This window comes from Corvus cornix, chromosome 5 (assembly GCF_000738735.6).
Source record: "Corvus cornix cornix isolate S_Up_H32 chromosome 5, ASM73873v5, whole genome shotgun sequence".
Classification (NCBI taxonomy): domain Eukaryota; kingdom Metazoa; phylum Chordata; class Aves; order Passeriformes; family Corvidae; genus Corvus; species Corvus cornix.
Window position 1 is genome coordinate 10718678 of NC_046335.1, and position 20703 is coordinate 10739380.

Here is a 20703-nt window from a genome sequence, read left to right on the forward strand (position 1 = left end):
CCTCCTCTCCTTCACGTGAGGATATCCCAAGAACCACAGAATTGTCTTCATTGAGAATAATGCTAGAAACTCCAGCAAACATTTTCTTGAAGTGTTTCTGCAACTTAGCAACATTTTTGCTGTTTCCAATGATTTCAAGCAAGTCTTCATCACCAACAAAGTAGAACCTATTAATCACATAAAATTAGATCTGTATCAGAACTCCAACTATCATTTTTAATTTATGATTTATGATTCATCCATGGCCACTACTAACAGAAGTAATTGACAACCATTGTCCCAACATTGCAAGACTGCATGAACCATAAATTTGCCAGCAGTTATACCTCAGTGCTATCATTAAGTTCAAATGGTCTGTACCATATGGAAGCGTATCCACGCTCCATATTGCGGATCATTTTCTTTACTTATCCATCTCTGAAATACCCAAAGTAGAGTTTGGGATTGAACTGTCCTACCAGCCAGGGAGAACTCCCACTCAGTACCCTCCTCACCCTTATTATCTTATGCTAAGTGACAAACTAGTTGAGGACTACAGGTAAGTCAAAATCAATGACCTAAATACTGGACTGTGACAATTTAGACACTGTCCTTCAATCAAATGGCAGAAGAACCTCTTAAGTTTGCAGAAATCAACTGCAATAGCTCCTTAGACAATATCCACATCCTGCAACCAGCCACAGATGGGCAAATAAGGGAAGTTTTAGTCCCACTTCCTGAGAAGTAGCTATAACTAAATCTGTAAATGGTTGTAACATCTCATGCATATGCAACACAGAACTGGCAGAGGCTTTACAGAGCACTACACCAATTCCTGCACAGAAACATCAGATTACTTCAAGAGTCAACTTCTTACCGAGGGAAAGAGGATCTCTCCCTTTCCAAGTATTCTCCCAGTGCTTTCTGTATCTTCCCAAGTAAGTCTGCCAGTCTCTCTAATGATCTCTGCACACCTTGAATGTTAAGAACATCCATCACAAGTGGAGATTTGGACACCTTTTTCATAAGTGCCAAAAATTCAGTGCTGATGCTGCAAGTAAAATAACACAATACATTAGTGCAAACTCAGTAACCACAGGCCTGCAGAACACCAAAGTTATTTATCTCTAAATGACCACTCCACCTCTAACGGCTGCAGAGGCTCTAGGGAACACAAGCCTAAATTCCCCAAATACCTCTTTATCTACCTCAAGCCCACAACTTGCAACTTATTTGCAGTGTTCAATCTACCAATTCCAGAGCAGAAGGTCTACTTTTCTTTACTTCCTGAAGAGATGCATAAATCTGATTCTTTGATCTGACTGGAAGTGTGTCGAATGAGTAAGTGTGATCAGACCAACTTAAAAGAGAGGAAGTAAATAATGCTTAAAGGGTGAGATTAGAGGCTGCAGCAACAGAAATCAGCCTGATTGTTGCAGCCACAATGCCAGAAAAACCCTTGAAGTAGCTGACATGAACTAGCAAGGAAAACCACCTGAGTCCCTACCATCTTCTAAAAATTACACATCAGCCTGTTTACTATAAACCTTTTTCTCTCATAGTTGCACCTCCTTGCTTGATGAACTTTTATCTACAGCAGCTGTAATCCAGCTGGACCAGATAAGAATGCAGTCAGTATTTCAACTCGGAGAGTGCTACAGTGAGTCATGAAGTTTCAGGCCTACCCACATGGTGCTCCAAGGGAGGCAAGAAAAGAACAAAACAATTAAAAAGTTACCTCTGGAACCGCTGGGTCTCCACAGGCAGCAAGTGTTTGATGTCTGCACTGCCAGTAAAGATACCCTCCAGGTAAACCCATCGCCTCTGGACATCTATCCAGACATCAAAGAGTGCCATGATACGGTTCAGCTTATCTTCCCAGCTAAGGGCATCTTCCTCAAACACCTGAAGTTTAAACATTGCATTAACATTCATTTTAATATTATCAAGTGTTTGACTACTAATAATTATTAGAGGAAACATTTTTTTGATAGTTACAAAGTATGCATATACAATTAACAGTTGGTCAACTTTAAACAGTGAATATAGTCCCTGATGACAAAAATCTGAACTAAATAAAAGGGAAAGGCAGAAATACACAAAAATTCTTTAGCTTTGTTCTCCATTTTACCTTGTAGTATGGTGACAGCTTCATAGCAGACACGCTGTTAATGTGCTCCTTGACTTTGTTGAAAAGGTCATCCCATCCACGAATCAAACGACACTTGTTCTGGTAATTGACCAAGTCCAGCTCGTAAGTGTTCCACACTTCTCTTATCTGAAGAAAAAGATGTTTAAAGTATGACATCAATCATTTCTGCTCCAACAGAGTTACAAAGTTGAAATAGAGTAATCAGATTTTATTTTTTTTACCCAAAGATTCTGGGTTTACGCTCAAACTTTTGTTAATATTTATTGAGACTATGATGCAGTTCAAGGTGGGGTCCTTGCAGTCACTACCAAGAATTGCTTTTCCCAAATAATGCGAGTTTCATCAGAGAAAGTTTCCATAGCTTTAAACTGTTGCCCAAAACACAGCATTTCATGGAGTCTTGGCACTTACTTCAGCTTAGAGTGACAAGTTTACTACACAAGTAGCCACCTAACAGCAGCTCTCTGATTTGCTATTACATGCATACATACAAGAGCTGATACTAGCCTGTTTCAAGAACTCTTCCAAAGCCATCTCTCCCTGAGCCACAAGCAGAACATCTTTGACGATTGCTTCATTTCTCTGTAAGTCGACATCCCAGATCTGGCCCAGGGTCAGTTCTGAGACAACCCAGTTAACATGAAGCCTCTTCATCAGTTGTTTCCAGTGTCGGTCTTTAAGTGCCTCGGATTTCAGTTCGATAACTAACATGTTTATCTACAGAAGACAAAGAAGCAATTACATCTTTGAACTTGAATATAAAAGACATCCATTTCAGAAATGAGTGTAACTTACCTTCATGTAGCCCTTCAGAAGTCTCTGAACATACTCATAGGAGGCATACTGTCGCAAGCGGGCAGGGAAGTTTTTCAATTGGTTCAGCAGACCATCCAAGTTTTGTCGAAGCTGTTATCAGTAACATAAAAGCAATGAAATCTTTCTCTACAAGTCCATGCACATAACCATGCAAGTTACCTATATATTTGTTACAGAAAACTCTCTCTAAAGAGACACTAGCAACAGGACAGCTCTTTTAAGTGTTACCCGTATTTGCCTAAGATGTGGTTACTCTACAGCCTAGAATGTAATTTTATTGGTCTGACTGAGATTTATGATGTAGTCTTGTCACAGGCAGTTAGTTTATAGCTTAGTGTTCTTTCTACTCTTTACCGCCTGAGCACTGAACTAAAATTGATGGTGTTTACCTGACTGTATAATGAAGTTTCCCTAATGAGGTCGAACAGCCTATTTAAAAACAGCAGTTTCCTCTCTGTAGATGCAGTCCAATCTCAAAACTATGGAAACTGCATAAATCCCCTGTAAGATTACTTAAATTATGACAATCCTGTGAATAATATTTAGTTTAGCCTCAGAAGAAACATGCTCGCAAGTATTGCTACCAGAAAGCCGGGGGTGGACAACCCGGTGTGCTGCGACCTTCCTAGAGAGCGTCCTGCAAAGCATCTTCCAGGGGCCGTGGCAGGCCTCCCTGGGCAGCAGGGGATTTCAGCAAGTGTAGTAATTTCTCAGCTACAAGTGATTCCAGCTCTTGTGATTCAGCTCTTTGTGAAATCACCCAAGGTGAACTCAGGGACAGGGAGACAGGAGCCCCATTTGGCAATTCCACAGAGGTAGCTTTAATTGTCCAGCAGCCCCTGTGAAGGGGAGGCCAGGGACAAAGGCTCCCTACTGAGGGGCAGAAATAGGGCCTTTTATGGGAAAGGCAGGGGGTGGGGTAGAAACCAACTAGCCAACTGGGTACAGGCTGTTACCATATAGAAACAAGGCATGCTGGGGGTGGTTCACTTTGTCACCATGACCCAGAGGAACGTTGCTTATCTCTGGGGTAAGTCTTTTTGCCCTGAGGCCTCTCTCCTCCAAGGGAGTGCAGAGGGCTCTTGTGCCAAGGGCTCCCAGCCCTCCACACACGAGAAACTGAAGAAGGTACCTAAACACTGAAAATGATCCAGACTGACAATTGAGCATGTCTATCTCAAGAGGCCTAATTTCTAATTTGCATATATTTGTGGCAGGTAACCATAGGCCATGTGTTGTTCAAGTACACAAAAGTGAAGTACCTTGCGAGGCTGTACTGAGACCCAGGGTTGTTCTTTCATTTGATCGATCTGTTCCCAGACCTTAGAGAGTTCAGACCAGACACCTTTGAGATCCTGCAGCTCTTCAAGGGCTACCTGTAGTAAAGAACGTATCAAACATCAGCAGTTATTCCTAATTTCTTCAAAGTCATTAGCATGGGTGAATTAAACAAAATATTTCTAATCCATCAAAAACCTTCAGACAGCTTGCCAATTCAACAGAACTGCAACAGCAAGTGACCAAGATCAGATTTTTCCATCTCAGGTCACATAATAGTTTCAAAAGAATAAGACAGTTAAGGAAGAGATCACAGACAATCCCTGAAGGCTAGAACTGAGTCAGTGTGGAGATTATGCCCTGATGTTAGTACAGCACACACTACAAGTCACTCTCCTAGGGGAGAAAATTATGGAACTGAAACATTTTTATCCCAAACTGCCGAGGAAGTGTGTGAGCAAGTTGTACCTGGACGCGCTCTTCACTGCCACTGAGCAGTCCAGTATCTGTTAGTTCCAGAGCTTCCTTGGCCTTCGCACACTTCTCACGGTCATCCTTCAGCCTGCCGAATTTTCCTTCGTAAATGGTAAGAGCTTGAAGAGCCTCCTCTGGACGCAGGTTTCCCTAAAGTTTACATGGGATACATGAATCCAATAATCCTACAGTTACGCTGAAGGCAAGTTAAAAGCGAGGACTAAATATAAATGTTAGTTTGTCTCATTATTTTTCCATTTTGCTGACAGTAAGGCAACATACTAGTCCACAGTAAATCTTATCACATTTTTACATGCAGTTTTTGGCTTTACTAAAAAGCATTTCAGGTGAAAAAAAAAAACAGGCAAAAAGCAGCTTGCTCCTGAATCCTCCTTCATGCATACCTCTGACATATACTTGTTTCAGACAAAGCTCTATTAGTCACTGAAGTCATTCACTTTTCTGCACCTAACAGAGGCCCATGTATTAAGGGTAAATTTCCCGCTGCAACTATTGCCAAAAATCAACACACTAACAGGTTATTATATAACCCTTAAAAAGACTTCTACTATCAGCTAAAATGAAAAACTGCAAAAAAAGCATAAAAACAAACTCCCTACTTCTTACTGAATGCAGAAAATCTACCACACTTACTGAATATTAGTCATCACTACTTACTGTTACAGGCTTTGTTTTCTCCCAGTCTGTAAGTAAGTCAGTTGTTCGGCTCTCCACTGCACGATCCTCTTGAACTATTTTCATCTGCAGATTTGCTACTTGTTGTTGAATGGCAGAATCCTTCCTACGCATGATATCATTAAAGGCACCCCATTCTCCTTCAATGTTGTCAATGTACAGCCAAGAGGAAGGAAACTGGAACCGTTGTTTCTCAAGCAAGCGCTGACCATTGCGATAAAGCTACAAGACACAGTGGTTTTAAGTTAAAAAGACAAAACTTAAGCTGCAAGACTAAATAAACATACTTCAATAAGTGCTCACTATAAAGCTCACAGGATTTTTCAGAATATGAAGTTCAAGCCTGTTTTTAAGAGAACTTGAATATCATGAAGCTGCATCTTAAGAGCTAAGCCTGACATTTCCACAAGTCAGAACCACTAGCAAAAGAAAACAAACATACCTCAACTTGCTTTTCAAACTGTTTGATTTTGCGTTTCAAGGACTGCACGTATGTGATGAATGTCACAGCATCTGATGTGCTAGCAGTGTCCACGGAATGCTGCTCCAGCTCTTGACGGGACTGTTAAGGGCACAAATCAGTGTTTTAGCATTCTACAACAGTTGATCTGAAAGTGAAAAACTGGAATTATGACTTTTCTTACCTTAGAAATTTGTGAATGAAACTCTGTCATATTCTGACCAAGCATCTGGCCAAATTTGCTAAGCACTTCCTTGTGCCAGGAGTCATACTTCAAGTTCACCTTTGATTGTACCTACAAGTGAATAATGTTACATAACAGTTATTTGTCACCCTTGTTATTTTCTGTTATACACCTATTCTGAAATTCAATGCATTTATCACAAAAAAAAATTACAGTTTCTTACCTTGCCATAGTCTATGACAACAGGTCCAAACTCCTTTCTGGTTTCTGCATTGTCAAATGTTCCTCTTGCCTTTCTTATCTGAACTAAAAGGGCCTGCCACTTATTCAGGTCTTCTCCAAGACGGTTGTATATATTTTCAGCCTGCATATCCCACAGACACTGGTACTGCAGCCAAACCTAATGGAGGTATTTCACAATGTTCAGAACTTCCCCAGGATATTCCAAAAGATGTGTTTCCCTCTAACCCCCAGGAAAACTGAAAGTCCACATTCATTTTAGCTGTACCATTATATCCTCTCAGCCTCCTACCTTGACATACTGCTCCACTTCAGTCACAATTCCCATGACAGCTGAGTATGACTCCTCCAGAGCTGCAGGGCCATCAGGCATCCTTGTCAATGCATTACGATAGAATTTCTCTTCCTCAGACAGCTCATAGTGCACTCCAACCTAAGAACCACAGTTATACTTGTGACATACATGAATTTCCCGAGCACTCAGGTATGGTTTTAGAGCAGCACACTAATATATTGAGGACAACTAATGACAAGGTGAAAGCAATTGCTCAGACTTAGATACCGCTTTGTTACACTTACCTGATATCTCTGACTTTGAATTCTTGGCAGCGACAGAATTACCATCTTCCAAGAAAACATTTCTTGGTAAAGTTTGTATCTACAGTCTTCAATTGGTGGATTCAAGTATATCACCTGGTTGGTTATTCTTAGTTCATGTACAATATTCTGCAGAAACAGTAAAAACACCCAGTTTTACTGGCAGGTACTGCTGCATATAGACAAGAATTTTGGACTTCAAGAAGCAATTTTCAAAAATAAACTTGCATTTAAATGGGAAGAGGAAAATATTTCTCCAAAAACAGATGCAAAAGAAATATTTATCTCCCATATAAGGCTCAGAAATAATTTATGCATTAATTGACAATAAGAAAAAAATCTAATTCAAGAAAAAAAAAAACCCACAGGAAAACTTACTTTGATCTTGGGTTCACCACCAGGCTTATGGCTCACTTGAGGAGCGTCTGTATCCATGTCAACTTCTGCTTTGTCATCTGCCTGTCCCAGAAGAACCTGGGTCCAGGCCCTCAGTCCAGCTTGCAAACGAACACCCAGGATTCTTTCAATCTAAAGAAAATAAGGCACATTGGAGGAAAAACCTGCAGATTCACTGCATGAAGATCCTTGCTATCAATATATTCTGACACCAGGCACACTCTAGCACCTCGAAGAACCAAGTGCTCCTATACTAAGCCATTCCAGCACCAGAAGGGGCTTACCAGAAGAGAGCTGGAGAAGGACTGTTTACTAGGGCTTGTAGCAATAAGACAGGGGATAATGGCTTTAAATTGAAAGAGAGGAGGTTTAGATTAGGTATTAGGAAAAAATTCTTCACTGTGATGGTGGTGTGGCACTGGAACAGTTTGCCCAGAGAAGTTGTGGATGCCCCATCCCTGGAAGTGTTTAAGGCCAAGCTGGATGGGGCTTTGAGCTACTGAATCAGTGTCATCACTGCCCATGGCATGGGGGCTGCAACTAGATGATCTTTAAGGTCCCTAGCAAGCCAAACTATTCTCTGATTAAAGAGGTTTAGGCGTTTTGGTAGATTTTCACTGAATATAATTCAAAGCTTCTCCTGGTCCTTATGGACTTTAATATACTGAAACCTTTTTAACTGTATTGAAGTTGGCCTAGTGACCAATAACCTGAAACTTAACAGGCAGAACCAAACAATATGATGGCTACCAGAATAGCAAATTTCCACCACCCTTTATCTACCTTGCTCCCCAGCATCTTTTAGGCAGTCAAGCTGTATCAAACCTTTTTCTTCAAAAGACAAAACTCCCCTTGAATTAACTGATCCCAAAAGTCAACAGCAAAAAAACCCCAACACAGGTCTTGCATCTTCTGCATACCAAAAATACACTGAAATTTTCAGGGAATGAGAATTTTCCCCTGGGTGACTAAAAAGAGAATAATCGAAGTATATTTTGCACCTGAATAAAACGTTACCTCTACACATATACTACTCCTTGATCTGCAACCTACCTCCATATCCAGCTTATTGACCCAGATTGGCAAATTTGAGTATGAATGAAGATTTAAATCATCCACAGCTTTCTGAACTCTGTTCAAGATTTCGGAGAAAGTCTTGTGATCATACATGCATGTTTCCAATGATCTGACTTCCAGGTCTATCTTCTCTTCAATAATGAGCAGATCATCCACCTGAGATAGTTTAGGAAAAATGGGATGTTTGACAGGTTAGATCAAGGAAACAATAATTACTCAGTAACAGTTAATCACATGCCTTTATTTGGATGCAGCAGTCAATCAATTTTAGCAATATCAAATGAAAATACCACTGCTAATACCAATTTTAGCACTACTAAAAGATCCATCCAGCTGATCAATTTGTGCTGACTCAATCAACTGCTTAACCCAAGAGCTGCAGAACTGGTTTTCAGCTGTTCAATGACACTTTTGGATAACCACACATTACTGAACTATAAATGTAAAAATTCTGCAGAATTTGAAAGATAACACAAACCTTTTCCTGGAAACTGAAGACAGTCTCGGCCAAGCGCTGTACATATGGATCAAGTTTGTATGATTCCCACACAAGTGCAATTCCTTCTGCAATCAAAGCCTGCACCTCTTTCTTCAAGCCAGCGACCAGCAGTGAGATAGTATTACGCTCTTCTACTTTCTCACATGTTCGCTCGTATGTGCGGACACTTTCAATTAGAGAAATAGCAAATGGATAGAGCTGATTTGCTTGGTGAGCTTTGTTGACAATTGCTAGTGGGACACGGAAACCAAGCCACTTCAGGTTTCGGACTTCTTTTGAAAGTGTAATTATTTCTGGGAGAAAGTTGACTTTCAGTTTCAGGACGTTTCCAGTTCGACCTCGAACACGAGTGCTTTCGATGGTGAAAATGCGACCAGACACGCCAAGGTTGCGTTGCTGAACTTTTCTTGCCCAGTCATCAAAGATCTCCTGAGTGTTGAGCTTCATGCGGAAGCTATCTCCATCCTGCTTTAGCTTCTGACCTTCTACATGGTTCTCCCAGCCTTTGCCAAGGACATCCTCCACACGCTTCATGTAAGCAGTGAGCTGCCTGTCAATCTGTTTTGCCCAAATTATAGACCCAGACACAGGAGGCAAGTCACGAACATGACTCATTTTACACGCTTGACTCTGTGGGTACTGTACTTTAAACTTGTCATGAAGAGACTCAATGTCATCTTTCACACGCTGGATCAATTGTGTTTGGTATTCACGAATGGCACCACGAATGTGAGGTCTGACAAACAAGGCGTTAAACCGGGAGAAGATTCTGAACATTTCATTGGCATTCTTTGCTGTACCAAGCTGGTCTCTCAAACGGGCTGTTATTCTTGTTTCAACTCTATCAATTCTTTCATCATAGCGCTTCATTGCTGCCTCCCAGGCTTCCGTACCTTCTTTGGAAACATCTAATCCATCTACTTCCTTAACATTCTCATAAGCAAGATTGACTTCTTCAATTGCATTAGCATCTGCAGCATCAAAAAGGACTTCTGCTACTTTCATATCTTGTGGTTCAGGTACCTCTCCTTGATTTTGCTGGGCAACAGCAGTTACCTACATTAGAATCACAGTTTAGTGAGTTGGATACTTCAGAATTTCCCTGGAAGTAGCAAAATGCAGTTGGTTCTAAAAACATTGCAAAAACCCCCTAACAATCAGTGATACATTCTTAATAAACTTTCGGTCATGCTTCAGATTTAACTTCCAGTAGGAATAGGGTAGCACAGTTACTTTACAAACTTCCGTTACTGTGCAGCATAAGCTCATTTTCCACCATGGTTTAGCCAAGTTCAAGGATTTAAACACTTATTAATCTCCTCTGTATTATGTCTAGACTTGCTGTGTTTATTAACATGAGCATGTATTATGCAATGTAAGTCAGAATTAAAGCTAAGCCTATTAGCAAGGGTTCAAAACTAAACTGGTTTTGGAAGCAAACACGGAAACTGAACGTCACTATTGTGTTGGTAACTTCAAGTAATAGTAACACTCTTGAAGAAGCCACACAGATTTTCTGTTTGGTAACGACCAAGATTACCTGAGGTCGCAAGACTCTCACAATGACTGCCCTCAGCTGTTCATGCTGACGCCTGAATTTCCTCATTTGATCAAGACGACTCTGGAGTTTCCTGTGAGCAGGATTGATGCGCCACACCATCTTCAGGTTTTCTTCCCTTTTTCTTTTCACGATATCTCTCAGCAGAACTTGTAGCTTCTCATATTCATCGTCCCAGGTTTGGAATACCTCAAAGCATGCAACCATTACCTGAAAAAAGTTTTAGAACAGGAACTTTAGCTCCCAAATTAAATGCTTCCTGAAAGTCACTGTCCAATGCAAAACCACAGCAACCAGTTTCACAAAACCATGAACACACCTTTTCAAATTCTTCATAGGCAACATGCATCAGTTTTCTCGTTCCCAACACTTTAAGCAGCTGAGAGCTCAGATCTCTTGAAATAGCCTCCACTAAACGCAATGCCCTTTGGATTGGGTATTTTGTGTTCCTGATTTTTCTCAAATGGGTAAATATTGCAACAAGGGCCTGCCTGATTTTGTCCAGCTCCGTAGCAGACAGCAAGTCATTCAGTGGAAAGTCTTTCATCAGTGGATTATAGTCATTCACGGTTTCCAGTGCCTGTTTCAGACCTAAACGGAAAAGATTTTGAACCTTCAAATCCAAAGTAGGACGTTTGTGAAAAATGTCATTGAGTAAGTATTTTACCTGTGTCTGTATCAAAGCTGACAGTTGCATGAAAACGTTTGCCATGTTTTAGAATGTCCAGAGTCAGCAGAACTTCTGGGCTTTCACGTTTTTCCTGAATGCGGTACAGAGCCCGTTCCAAATTTAACCAGAAACTTATCTCCTGCAATGCAGTGCCTGATGCAGGATCTCGATCTAATTTGGTCACCTTCGAAGTAATGGAGAGAAAGAGAAGGGAGGGAGAAAATAGTTTAATTTATATGCTTCAATTGTAAAAACTTGCTGTTACTAAATATAATTGAAACACATAACAACCGCTAGGTTTTAATAACCCAACCTCAGAGTTTTGGCACTTATTCTTTGAAAAGTGTAGGAACTGCATGCAACATATGACGAGTGTAATTCCAGAGATCCTAAAGGTCGGTTTTAGAACCCCCACATAACAATCTTCAGCACAGCCTAAAAATGTCACCTGCCTGCTTTCCTGAGCAGTGTCTGTATTCTGGTTAAGAGCAGATGAGCCAGGCAAGACAACAAATGTTTTATGCTCTCAGGTAAGGAAAGACAACTGTTCCAGAGCAATATGTGTTTACTGTGGACACAGAGGCAACGAACCCAGAGTACTATCTGAGATGCTAATTTTAAGTAACACCAGCAGAACAGCAGTTCTTTTGAAAAGTAACAGGCAGAAGTATGAGATTACAAGATGGGGCTGCAGCAACAACTGTGAAGTGGTTGCGCATGCACCAGGGGCAAGTAATGAAACAAGCCAGTAAGATGTGCTCCTCTCAATCTGATGTAAAGATCTGAAGAATAGTTACAAAATTCACGGTTACTGCCAGTTACTTGAGTCTATTCCAATATGTATAAAACAGTCATAGTCTTGGCTATTTGTAGAACAATTTAGACTAGATTCCAAGTTTAGACTAAGCTTAGCCTAATTTAGACCAGTGTCTTCTGGTGACTGAGAAACCTGGTCTCAGATCTTCAGAGTGTCCTGCATGAAACAGCATTTTACCAGTAAACTATGAAGAAGATACACGGTACTACATAGAAGTTCTTATTACTTAGTTGTTTTTCTTTTCCTGTTCTTTATTTGGTTACCTTTTGTATTTCTCTAATCCAGCGGTTGACTCCAGACTGTAACTGATTGAGGAACAATGGATCCTCAGCCTTCTCACCAAAATCTGTAACCTTTGGTTTTTCTCCACGTTCATAACACTGCTTGGCAACGTTAGTAATGGTCGCATGAATTGGCAGACTGATCTCTGGAATTTCAATATTTTGCTGCAAATGCAAGAGGCCCATTTCAAGCTCTGCAATCTTTTTCTCAACTGAAGGAGCCATCTTATCTCCATCCCTGAAAAAGCACAGACATTTCCATATAAGAAGCCAAACCAAAAACCATACATAATGCATTCAGACCTGAACTGCTTCTCCAGAGGCAGCAACAGCATCATATGTGTTTGTGTGCTTAAACAATTCAAGTGATTCACCTTGAAGAGTCACTGTTGTTTGGGGTTTTTTTAAATCATTAAACACTTTACTTCATGAGCACAGAAATGCAGTATTTATACTGAATTACCTGTCTGCTTTGCCCGATTCTCGGATATAGGACTTGAAAAAGGGAGCAACAGCATTGCTAATGAAAGAGTGCAATGTTTCATATGGAGAATCTTCACTGAGAGTGAGCACTCTGAGCTGGGAAGACACTGGTTTGTCGGCATCGATCACTGCTGTACGTTTAATGAACGCCAGGCTATGGAACAGAGAAGAGAGTTACTAACTAATCATCTGAAATTTAAATGACACAATAGCTTTAATCTAACTGCAAGTTCAGGAGTCAAATGGTAACCTGCATCATCATACTTCACAATCTTTCTCCTAAGAGACTTGAACACAAGTCTTCCAAATTAATACATCTTTACTGTTCGGTAATAAGCAAGCTGAGCTATCAATAAGGACTCTGAAGTAAGGGCACACTAAAGAAACACACATTTTACAAAGCTCCAGAGTCAAATATGCCTCAGGATAAGTCACAAATATATAAGAGTCAGACATAACCAAAGATTATGGAACTCAAGTTGCGTACATGACAGTTGCATGTATGTCAAAATTAGTAAAATTTTGTTTCTTTAACCCCAGAGATAGAAATCCTAGGTCCACTCCTTTCAGCCTCATGACACACCCTTTTTTAATGAGAGCCTCTACCTTGAAAAGCTATTGCCCCACTTGAATAAAAACACTGCCTGAAAGGACTAGGTAAGCCAGAGGTAAATTTGTAGGTAAAATAGGTACATCTGCTTGTGGTTTTACATTGAGTAGAAATGTCAAGATCTATTTCACTAATTCACCTGTTTGACTTTATTCCATAATGAATGTCAGTGCTGATACTGTAGGAAATGAACTCTTTTTCTTCTTCTCCTTCATCTCCCACATCCTCTGCAAAAAAATATAGTATGCAAGAAATACTTAATTTCTAACACATTTGCCACTCCTTCTCAACCATCTTCTGCTATTACCAGACTATTTTCTAACCTTTAAGTTCCACACCAACTTAACTAAATTAGGTCAAATGTAGCTTTGCAATATCTCTCAGATGCAGAATGGGTTCACTGTCTTTTAACAAAACTCCACTAAGATTTAGGTTGCTATAAAAAGTAATAAAATATTTCAGTAAGTGAATTTTAACTCATTCTGAGAGAGAAATCTGCAATACAGACCGTGCATTTATTTGCTGAGACATGTTGCCAGGACAACTATGCTTCAGTAAGGAAGTAAACAGCTGCTTTTTCCTTTCAAAGGTGGCTTTGTATTTTCAGACTTCTACTTTGAAAATGATTTGGAAATTAAGTCTCTGAACAAAAAAAAAATCTGACAGAACAAAAAGCCAAGCCATGGAAAGTACTCAGGCATTAGCACAGTCAGTGCATCACAGATGATGTAATTGCTGGGGATGCAGGCAGTCGTGCTGCAATGCAGTGATTTCAGTGCAGAAGGTTACTCCCTGTAGGGGGACACACTCTCACTGGACACATTACAGCAGACTCTGTCCTGCTCTGATTTCGTTTAGCCCTTAGGAGATACAGCCTCAGGGTGTCACATCTGTGGCCCCAAGCACCAGAACCCTGGTCAAAGAGCAACATGGCACTCAAGACCACAGGAACCCATATGAGAGCTGTTGGCAGGCTGGGGAGCTGGTGATACCAGAGAGCAGCTTTCATTACGCAGAAATAAGGCTTCTGTTTTATTGTACTTGTAATCAGTAATCTACTTCATGCCATGTAGTCCATGGACAAGCTTCAATAATAAAAACATTGTTTTTAATAGTGTCAGACCTCTCCATATGCTCCTGGAGGTTTCAGATCTGTTAAGTCTGAACACCTGGATGGCAATCATAAAATCCACTCTGCCCAAGTAACTGCTATTAAACCAGAAGACATGGACAGAAATGGTCTCTGTGCATCATAAATTAGTATTTGGCTTTTGAAACACATAATGAGTCTCTCCATTTCTTTTTATGCATAAATATATAATATCTATGCCATAAGCCTAGAGATAACGGATCACCACTATCTTTTATTACTTCCAGCCTGAACTAGGCATGATCCAGGCATAGCAAAATGCAGAAATCATCTGCATTAATATTAAATGGTTTTCTTTAGATCTTATTACACACCACATCAGGAATTCATAGACAGCTGTTCTTTGGTTCTCTTCTAGAAAATTAACCCTACTGAAAAAGAAGTCTCAAACTTTGGAAGCAGCAGGAGGAGGATAATCAGCAGAAATAGGCAAAAAAATTAACAAAGATGGGGTACTTTTAAGCAACATCTGAAGTTTACAATGAATGGACAGTGAATGGAAGAACCTTCTTGATGTTTCTCTATGTGTGCAGCAACTGCAGGGCATATATCAGGACGTTACACTGTTTCTGCTGACATGTTAAATAATGCAATATGAAGTATGACTTTATTAGGATTTGATATGTACAGGAACAGAACCACCAGCACACCAGGAGCAGAGATCCAGAAGCTTAATAGCAGAATTCTGCAAGCTCATGCTGGCAGGCAGGTAGCCATTTACAGATCGCAGGGGTTTGTTTAACAGTAAAAGCCTGCACCATTGATGAAACCTAGCTGTATTTTGTCACTGTTCATTAGGCTGCATTCTGTGACAGTAAGAGCCTATTTAGCAACAGATTTGTTGACAAGTCATTTTCAAAATAAATAGTAACAGCAGCATGAAAGTAACAAAGACGCTCAAGCCAGAGTCTCAGCTCAGCTGCAGTATTACATGCAGCATTTGACGCCGTTCCGAGCGCAAGCAGCACGGCCACCAGGCTTTGATAACTAAACAAAGGCACGGCAAGGTCCACGTCTTCGTTTGTCAGTTACAGGAACTCCTTAATTAACCATGAAAAGATACTTTTTACAGGTCGATTCAGGCCAGGGGTGTTTCTTCCCCCTTTATCCGGGGTTTTGGCGCTTTTGTTCTGTTTCAGAGCGGCTATCTGCCTCGTCCAGAAGGTCACTTCCCCAGTAGCCTGGCTGCCGCAGGAGCGGTGCCACGGCCGACTGACAAAGCACTTTCGGTGCCTTTCCAAGCAGGACCGGCCACAGCCGCAGCACGCCCGGATATGCGCCCGCAGCCAGCCCGCAGCCCCGCCGCGCATCCGCCCGGGCCCTGGAACAAAGGCGGCGGGGGAGGCCGGGCGGCGGCAGCCAGAGGGACCCGGCCGCCGCCCGGGCTGTGCCACCGCCCCCCCAGCCCGACAGCGAACCCACGGTGCCCGGCCCGGCGCCTCCCGGCTGAGGCCGTACTGAGGCGGAGCGGGTCCGCAGTGCCCAGCCCGGCGACTCCCGGTCGGGGCCGCGCTGAGGCGGAGCGCGGCCGCGGCCACGGCGGAGGCGCGCCCCTCCCACCCGCGGCAGGGCGGCGGCTGCGGCCGGCAGCGGCCCATTTTGCCACCGCGGCGGCTCCGCTCCCGCCTCACCTTTGAGAGTGGAGCGCTCCACCAGCACCGTGTGGACCTGCGGGTCGGAGAGGAACTTGCGCATATGCTCCACGGCGCCCTTCTCCTCCAGCGCCGCTTCCAGCGCCGCCGGCGCCTCGCCGCCATCCTCCAGCAGCAGCGGCACCAGCTTGCGCAGGTGCTTCTGCAACACCGACACGTCGGCCACGTTTTGCACCGCCGAGCCCGACACCTCCATGCCGCCCTCCTCGCCGCCGGGGCCGCCGCCCCCGCCGCCGCCGGAGTCAGACATGCCGAGGCAGAGGGACACCGGCCGGCACCGCGCTCCGCCCGCCCAGCCGCGCCCCGGCTATGCCCGCCCGCCGCGCCGCGGGGGAGCCTGGGACGGGCGGTCCGGGCCGCTCCGCCCCGCCTCGCCCCGCCTCGCCCGCCGGCCCCGCCCGGGCGGCTGCTGCTCCCCGCTACCATCTATTCGTAGAATCATGGAACTGTTAAGCTTGGAAGAGACCTTAAAAATCACCCAGTTCCAGCATGCCTGCCATAGGCAGGAATAACTTCCACTAGACCAGGTTGCTCAGGGTCCTGTCCAACATGGCCTAGAGCACTGTCAGGGATGGGAATCCACAGCTTCTCTGGGCAACCCGTTCCAGTGCTTCGCTATTCTCACTGTAAAGAACTTCCTCCTAATATCTACTCTAAGCGTACTCTCTTTCAGTTTGAATCTATTCCCCCTTGCTCTGTCACTACACGTTCCTGTAAAAAGCCCCTCTCCGTCTTGTAAGCTACCTTCAGTTACTGAAGGGCTCCCCGCAGGAAACCCTTCCACAAAGGTTTTATCAGAGTGATTTATTCTGGAAATAGAGGGCGGGATGTGAGCGGAAAGGAGAAGGCAAAAGCCTCCCCCCACCGCGCCCTGGCAGCAGCGCCCAGGTAGATATATGTTCTGCTGCTGCTGCTGCCTCATTACCCGGAAGATAAAGCAGACCCGAGGTTCATTTGTCCAAAGGAAAAAAAATGTTTATTTCATGTGAAAAATTAACCCAGAAGCCATAGGTCAGGTGGCAAAAATTACATATTCCCGTGAAGAAAGCAGCAGGCCAACTGCAAGGCTTCTTCATTGAAGTATCTCCGGTGCTTTACATACCCAGCCCAGCCAGCCAGCTGTGCTAATTACCATTTAATGAATCCGGCACCCAAACCATTAATCCCAGTCTTTTGTGAGACTGCATCCCAAAAGCAAAGGACATAAAAGGAGACAGGGACTAAAAGTACATCAGTGAGAAAGGGGATTTTAAATAAAAAGAATTTCATTTTTAAAAATTCCTAAACATCTTCATGGCATCGCAGCCACATCCCAATGTGTGTTTGACTGATTGAGGTATTAGATGAGTTCAGCTCACTGCTGCTGAGATGGACAATCCCGTTTCTCCTTGCCCAAATTAGTCCCTCAGTCCTGGCTGGCATTTGGATGTGTCTGGGAGAGGGGAAGGGGCAGTGAAGTTCCAAAGCAATTCCACTGACTCCCCGAAAGTACACTTAGGGATGGTGGGTGACCCACAGACTGAAACTCCAGTTTTTGCTCATACAGAGATAGAAAAGGGAATGTTGCCCGCAAGAGAAAAGCAAAGCAACCACACAAAACTGATGCCTTTTCCTGGTCTTAAAATCAAGAGGCATACACGGTTAGAAGGGGAAAAGGGATTTTACCTTGGTATTTATTGTAAGGATCCTTAGGTGCACACATCCAGGTCATATGCATTGAAATGCACCCCGCCAAAGTCTCTCCCCAAAGATCTGGTATAACATTATAGGTTTTACTAATTAGCATATCTATCAAAGATTCCCCAATGAGAGGCTCAAGTGAGCCCCCCTCCCCAAGGAACCTTCCCCTGGATGGTTCTATCTTGGTTTACAGAATACGTTCTGGAGAGGACCTTGGGGTCTGGGGCACACTGATCCCTAGCTAGGAAGCTTCTAAAATGTTTAGTCTCTTAGCTTGACAAACAAGTCCAAGAATGTAGGCAAAAAGCACCAGGAATACAGAAGCTGTAAAAAGGTAAACCAGGGGTATAAAAGAAAAGGGCCAAAAATCTCCATGGCATCAAAACCACGTCTGAACCTCCCATGCATTTCCTCAATAGATACTCAGGGAAATGCACAGAGATCCCCCAGGCCCAGGATCTGTTCAGATGTACTGCCCAAGAAGTAAGGAAGCTGGGGTGGAATATCCTACCTGGTAAAGGAAGACCTGATCTGTAAGCCTCTACACAAGTGTAACTAAGCATTAAAGTGTGCATGTCCAGCTATGACACTAGAAATCTGCAAAGCCCACACACATATCCCAGCTTCTCCATTCCTACCAAGGGAAAAAGCATGCCATGCTCAGGCAGGCTCCTAAAGCACTTATGAGTGCAGTTCAACTTTGAAAAAAAGATTTCTTAAGTAAAATCTCAAACATTCTCTGGAAGAAAAATTATTTGCTCAGCAACTAAGTTTCAACTGCAAGCACCAAAACTAACAGAGGTGATTGTTTTTTGATGAATCAACCCCTCCCCCCCGCCCCCCCCTTAGAAATGTACATTTTTGGATGAAGAAAAATAGTGGTAGATACTTCTCTGAATATAGTTACTGAGACAGTGGTTAATACAACACTCACCTATTTCAATTTTCCAAAGTCTAGTTTGCTTACACCTTATAATTCTTCTATATGTACGTTGTTTCAGGATCATGTTTCATATGAAAAAAAGAGCTAACTTTGCTAGGCTGTTTGAATTCCACCACGGCTATCCCATATCTGGTCTCAGTCAATGGCTTTCCAATGCAGGGAGAATTAGCTACTTCTTACATCCACATAGTAAGCACCAGTACAGGCCAAACCCCAAACCCACAGGTTAAATTAACACTCTGGATTTGGAGATGTTCATTTAAAGGGTGTTGATAATATACCTAAGCAATCTACATACATCTCAAGTGTAACTTGGCATCTCTTTGGAGGTGAGCTCAAGGGATGGTTCCCAGTATGGGCATGCTCGTTCTTCTGGAGCAGTCATCATCTGCTGCACCAAACTGTCATAGAATTTTGTAGCTTACAAAGCAAGATACAATAGTTCATTGCTGTAAAACTGTTGCAAGGAAAAAATGCAAATAAGGAAAATAGGGAAGTATGAAGAAGGAAGGACAGGCAGAGGAAACAAATTCAAGTAAACATTTATATACACTGCTGCTGACTTGCAGAGAAAGCAGGGTCAAAAAACCCTCAAGTCTCATCTTACTGTAGGTTTTAAAATCAGAAATGCTCCATGTGCAACAAGTCTTGAATTCTGGTATCTAAGTGCTAGGCTACTTGCAACTAGAAGCCAGCGTAGGTAGAGACTTTGTATTCCTTTAATCACTTCAGCCTTATCTACTAGGCCAAGGGGAGCAGGAGGAAGATACAAATTAAGTTAAAGGAAATTGAAGCAGAGACAAGATAAACTAACTTTTTGCACAGGTTGTCTTCTGCAGAAAAAGTCTATGGAGAGAGAAAAGGCTTTACCTTGCTCAATCAGGGTGAAAAATAATTTGCCTTGATGTGGTGCTAGTTAATTATGGATGTCCTTTTCTTGAGCACACAAAAGACCTGGCCCTTCCTACAGGTATGAGAAGCCACTGAAATCAGCCACCCAAAGGCAAGATTGCCAATATGACACATTTCCCATATAATTTAACTAAAGACATGTATTTCAGAGAATCATGAGAATAGGACTTGTCAAGGCACAAGACTTGCTCCTAGGAAACGCCATACAATATATGTAGAAAGAAAACCTTCATAAATTATAAAAGAAACAATTTCAGGGGGAAAAAAAGGAGGATTTTTCCTATACTTAATATTAATTTGGTAGTATTTGAGACCAAAAATGAAGGGAAAAAATCCAACAAGTAACCATTAGTGCAAATCACTTGCTTTCCCATCTCTAACCCTCTTGCATCTTTAATTCTATAGTGAGCGTACAAGAAAAATTACTACGGCAAGGTCTTCGTGCTAGCTTGAACCCTCTCAGTGTGGTTTTCTGGATCACAAAAATGCCTAAAATAGCTCAAGACAATTATGTGACTGCCCTCTCCCCTCCTCATCACAGGGTCACTGCTTACAAACCTTCCCGAGTGTGTGCGCAGACCTCGCCGGGGCAGGAAGGAATGCAGTCCCCGTGTGCCTGGCTCCAGGGAAGAGCCAGCTGCAGTCGTGCTGCTCTTCCATTAGGTGAGGAAGGAATAATGCACTGCCTTCTTTAGCTCCACAGTAAATTCTCCCTTGGGAATTTCTTCATACAAAATGTTTAACTACATCAAAGTTTTATTTCATGAAGTAAAGACAGCTCAAGCCAAGTGTCCTCATAGAAAAGAAACTATAATCTAGGGAGACAGTGAGATGGTAATTAGAATGGCATTTCTTAATTAGCTATACACAGTCAGTCTCCACAATCACTGCACATAGTAAGGGTAAGATCTAAGGGGCAGAAGTGCTCCACTTTTAGGTGGGTGGCCCATAAAGGGAACCAGAACACTAGGATAACCTGAAATCACAGCTATCTCCTGTAAGTACCTTGGTGAGGTGCATAAAGCAAATGAACATCTCTCCAAACACAAGCAATATGTGCTATACTAGCACCTTCCTTTCCAATTCCACAAAGCCAAAC

The 20703-nt window shown here is 42.6% G+C and overlaps 1 protein-coding gene across 1 annotated transcript in view; it reads right to left on the reverse strand.

Moving 5' to 3' along the window:
* DYNC1H1 (dynein cytoplasmic 1 heavy chain 1) overlaps positions 1-16362 on the reverse strand; it is a 45764-nt gene extending 29402 nt beyond the window's left edge. The window contains exons 1-24 of the mRNA XM_039553408.1: positions 16049-16362; positions 13407-13494; positions 12638-12811; positions 12157-12412; positions 11074-11260; positions 10726-10997; positions 10389-10616; positions 8828-9904; positions 8326-8505; positions 7255-7404; positions 6859-7005; positions 6572-6712; positions 6263-6439; positions 6040-6150; positions 5838-5957; positions 5378-5617; positions 4694-4849; positions 4210-4323; positions 2927-3037; positions 2639-2848; positions 2111-2257; positions 1718-1884; positions 857-1030; positions 2-167 (exon numbers count right to left, since the gene is read on the reverse strand). Of these exons, the coding sequence (XP_039409342.1) occupies positions 2-167; positions 857-1030; positions 1718-1884; positions 2111-2257; positions 2639-2848; positions 2927-3037; positions 4210-4323; positions 4694-4849; positions 5378-5617; positions 5838-5957; positions 6040-6150; positions 6263-6439; positions 6572-6712; positions 6859-7005; positions 7255-7404; positions 8326-8505; positions 8828-9904; positions 10389-10616; positions 10726-10997; positions 11074-11260; positions 12157-12412; positions 12638-12811; positions 13407-13494; positions 16049-16319 (5064 nt within the window). The 5' untranslated portion in view covers positions 16320-16362. The remainder of the gene's footprint in view (position 1; positions 168-856; positions 1031-1717; positions 1885-2110; positions 2258-2638; positions 2849-2926; positions 3038-4209; positions 4324-4693; positions 4850-5377; positions 5618-5837; positions 5958-6039; positions 6151-6262; positions 6440-6571; positions 6713-6858; positions 7006-7254; positions 7405-8325; positions 8506-8827; positions 9905-10388; positions 10617-10725; positions 10998-11073; positions 11261-12156; positions 12413-12637; positions 12812-13406; positions 13495-16048) is intronic.
* Positions 16363-20703: the final 4341 nt, after the last annotated feature.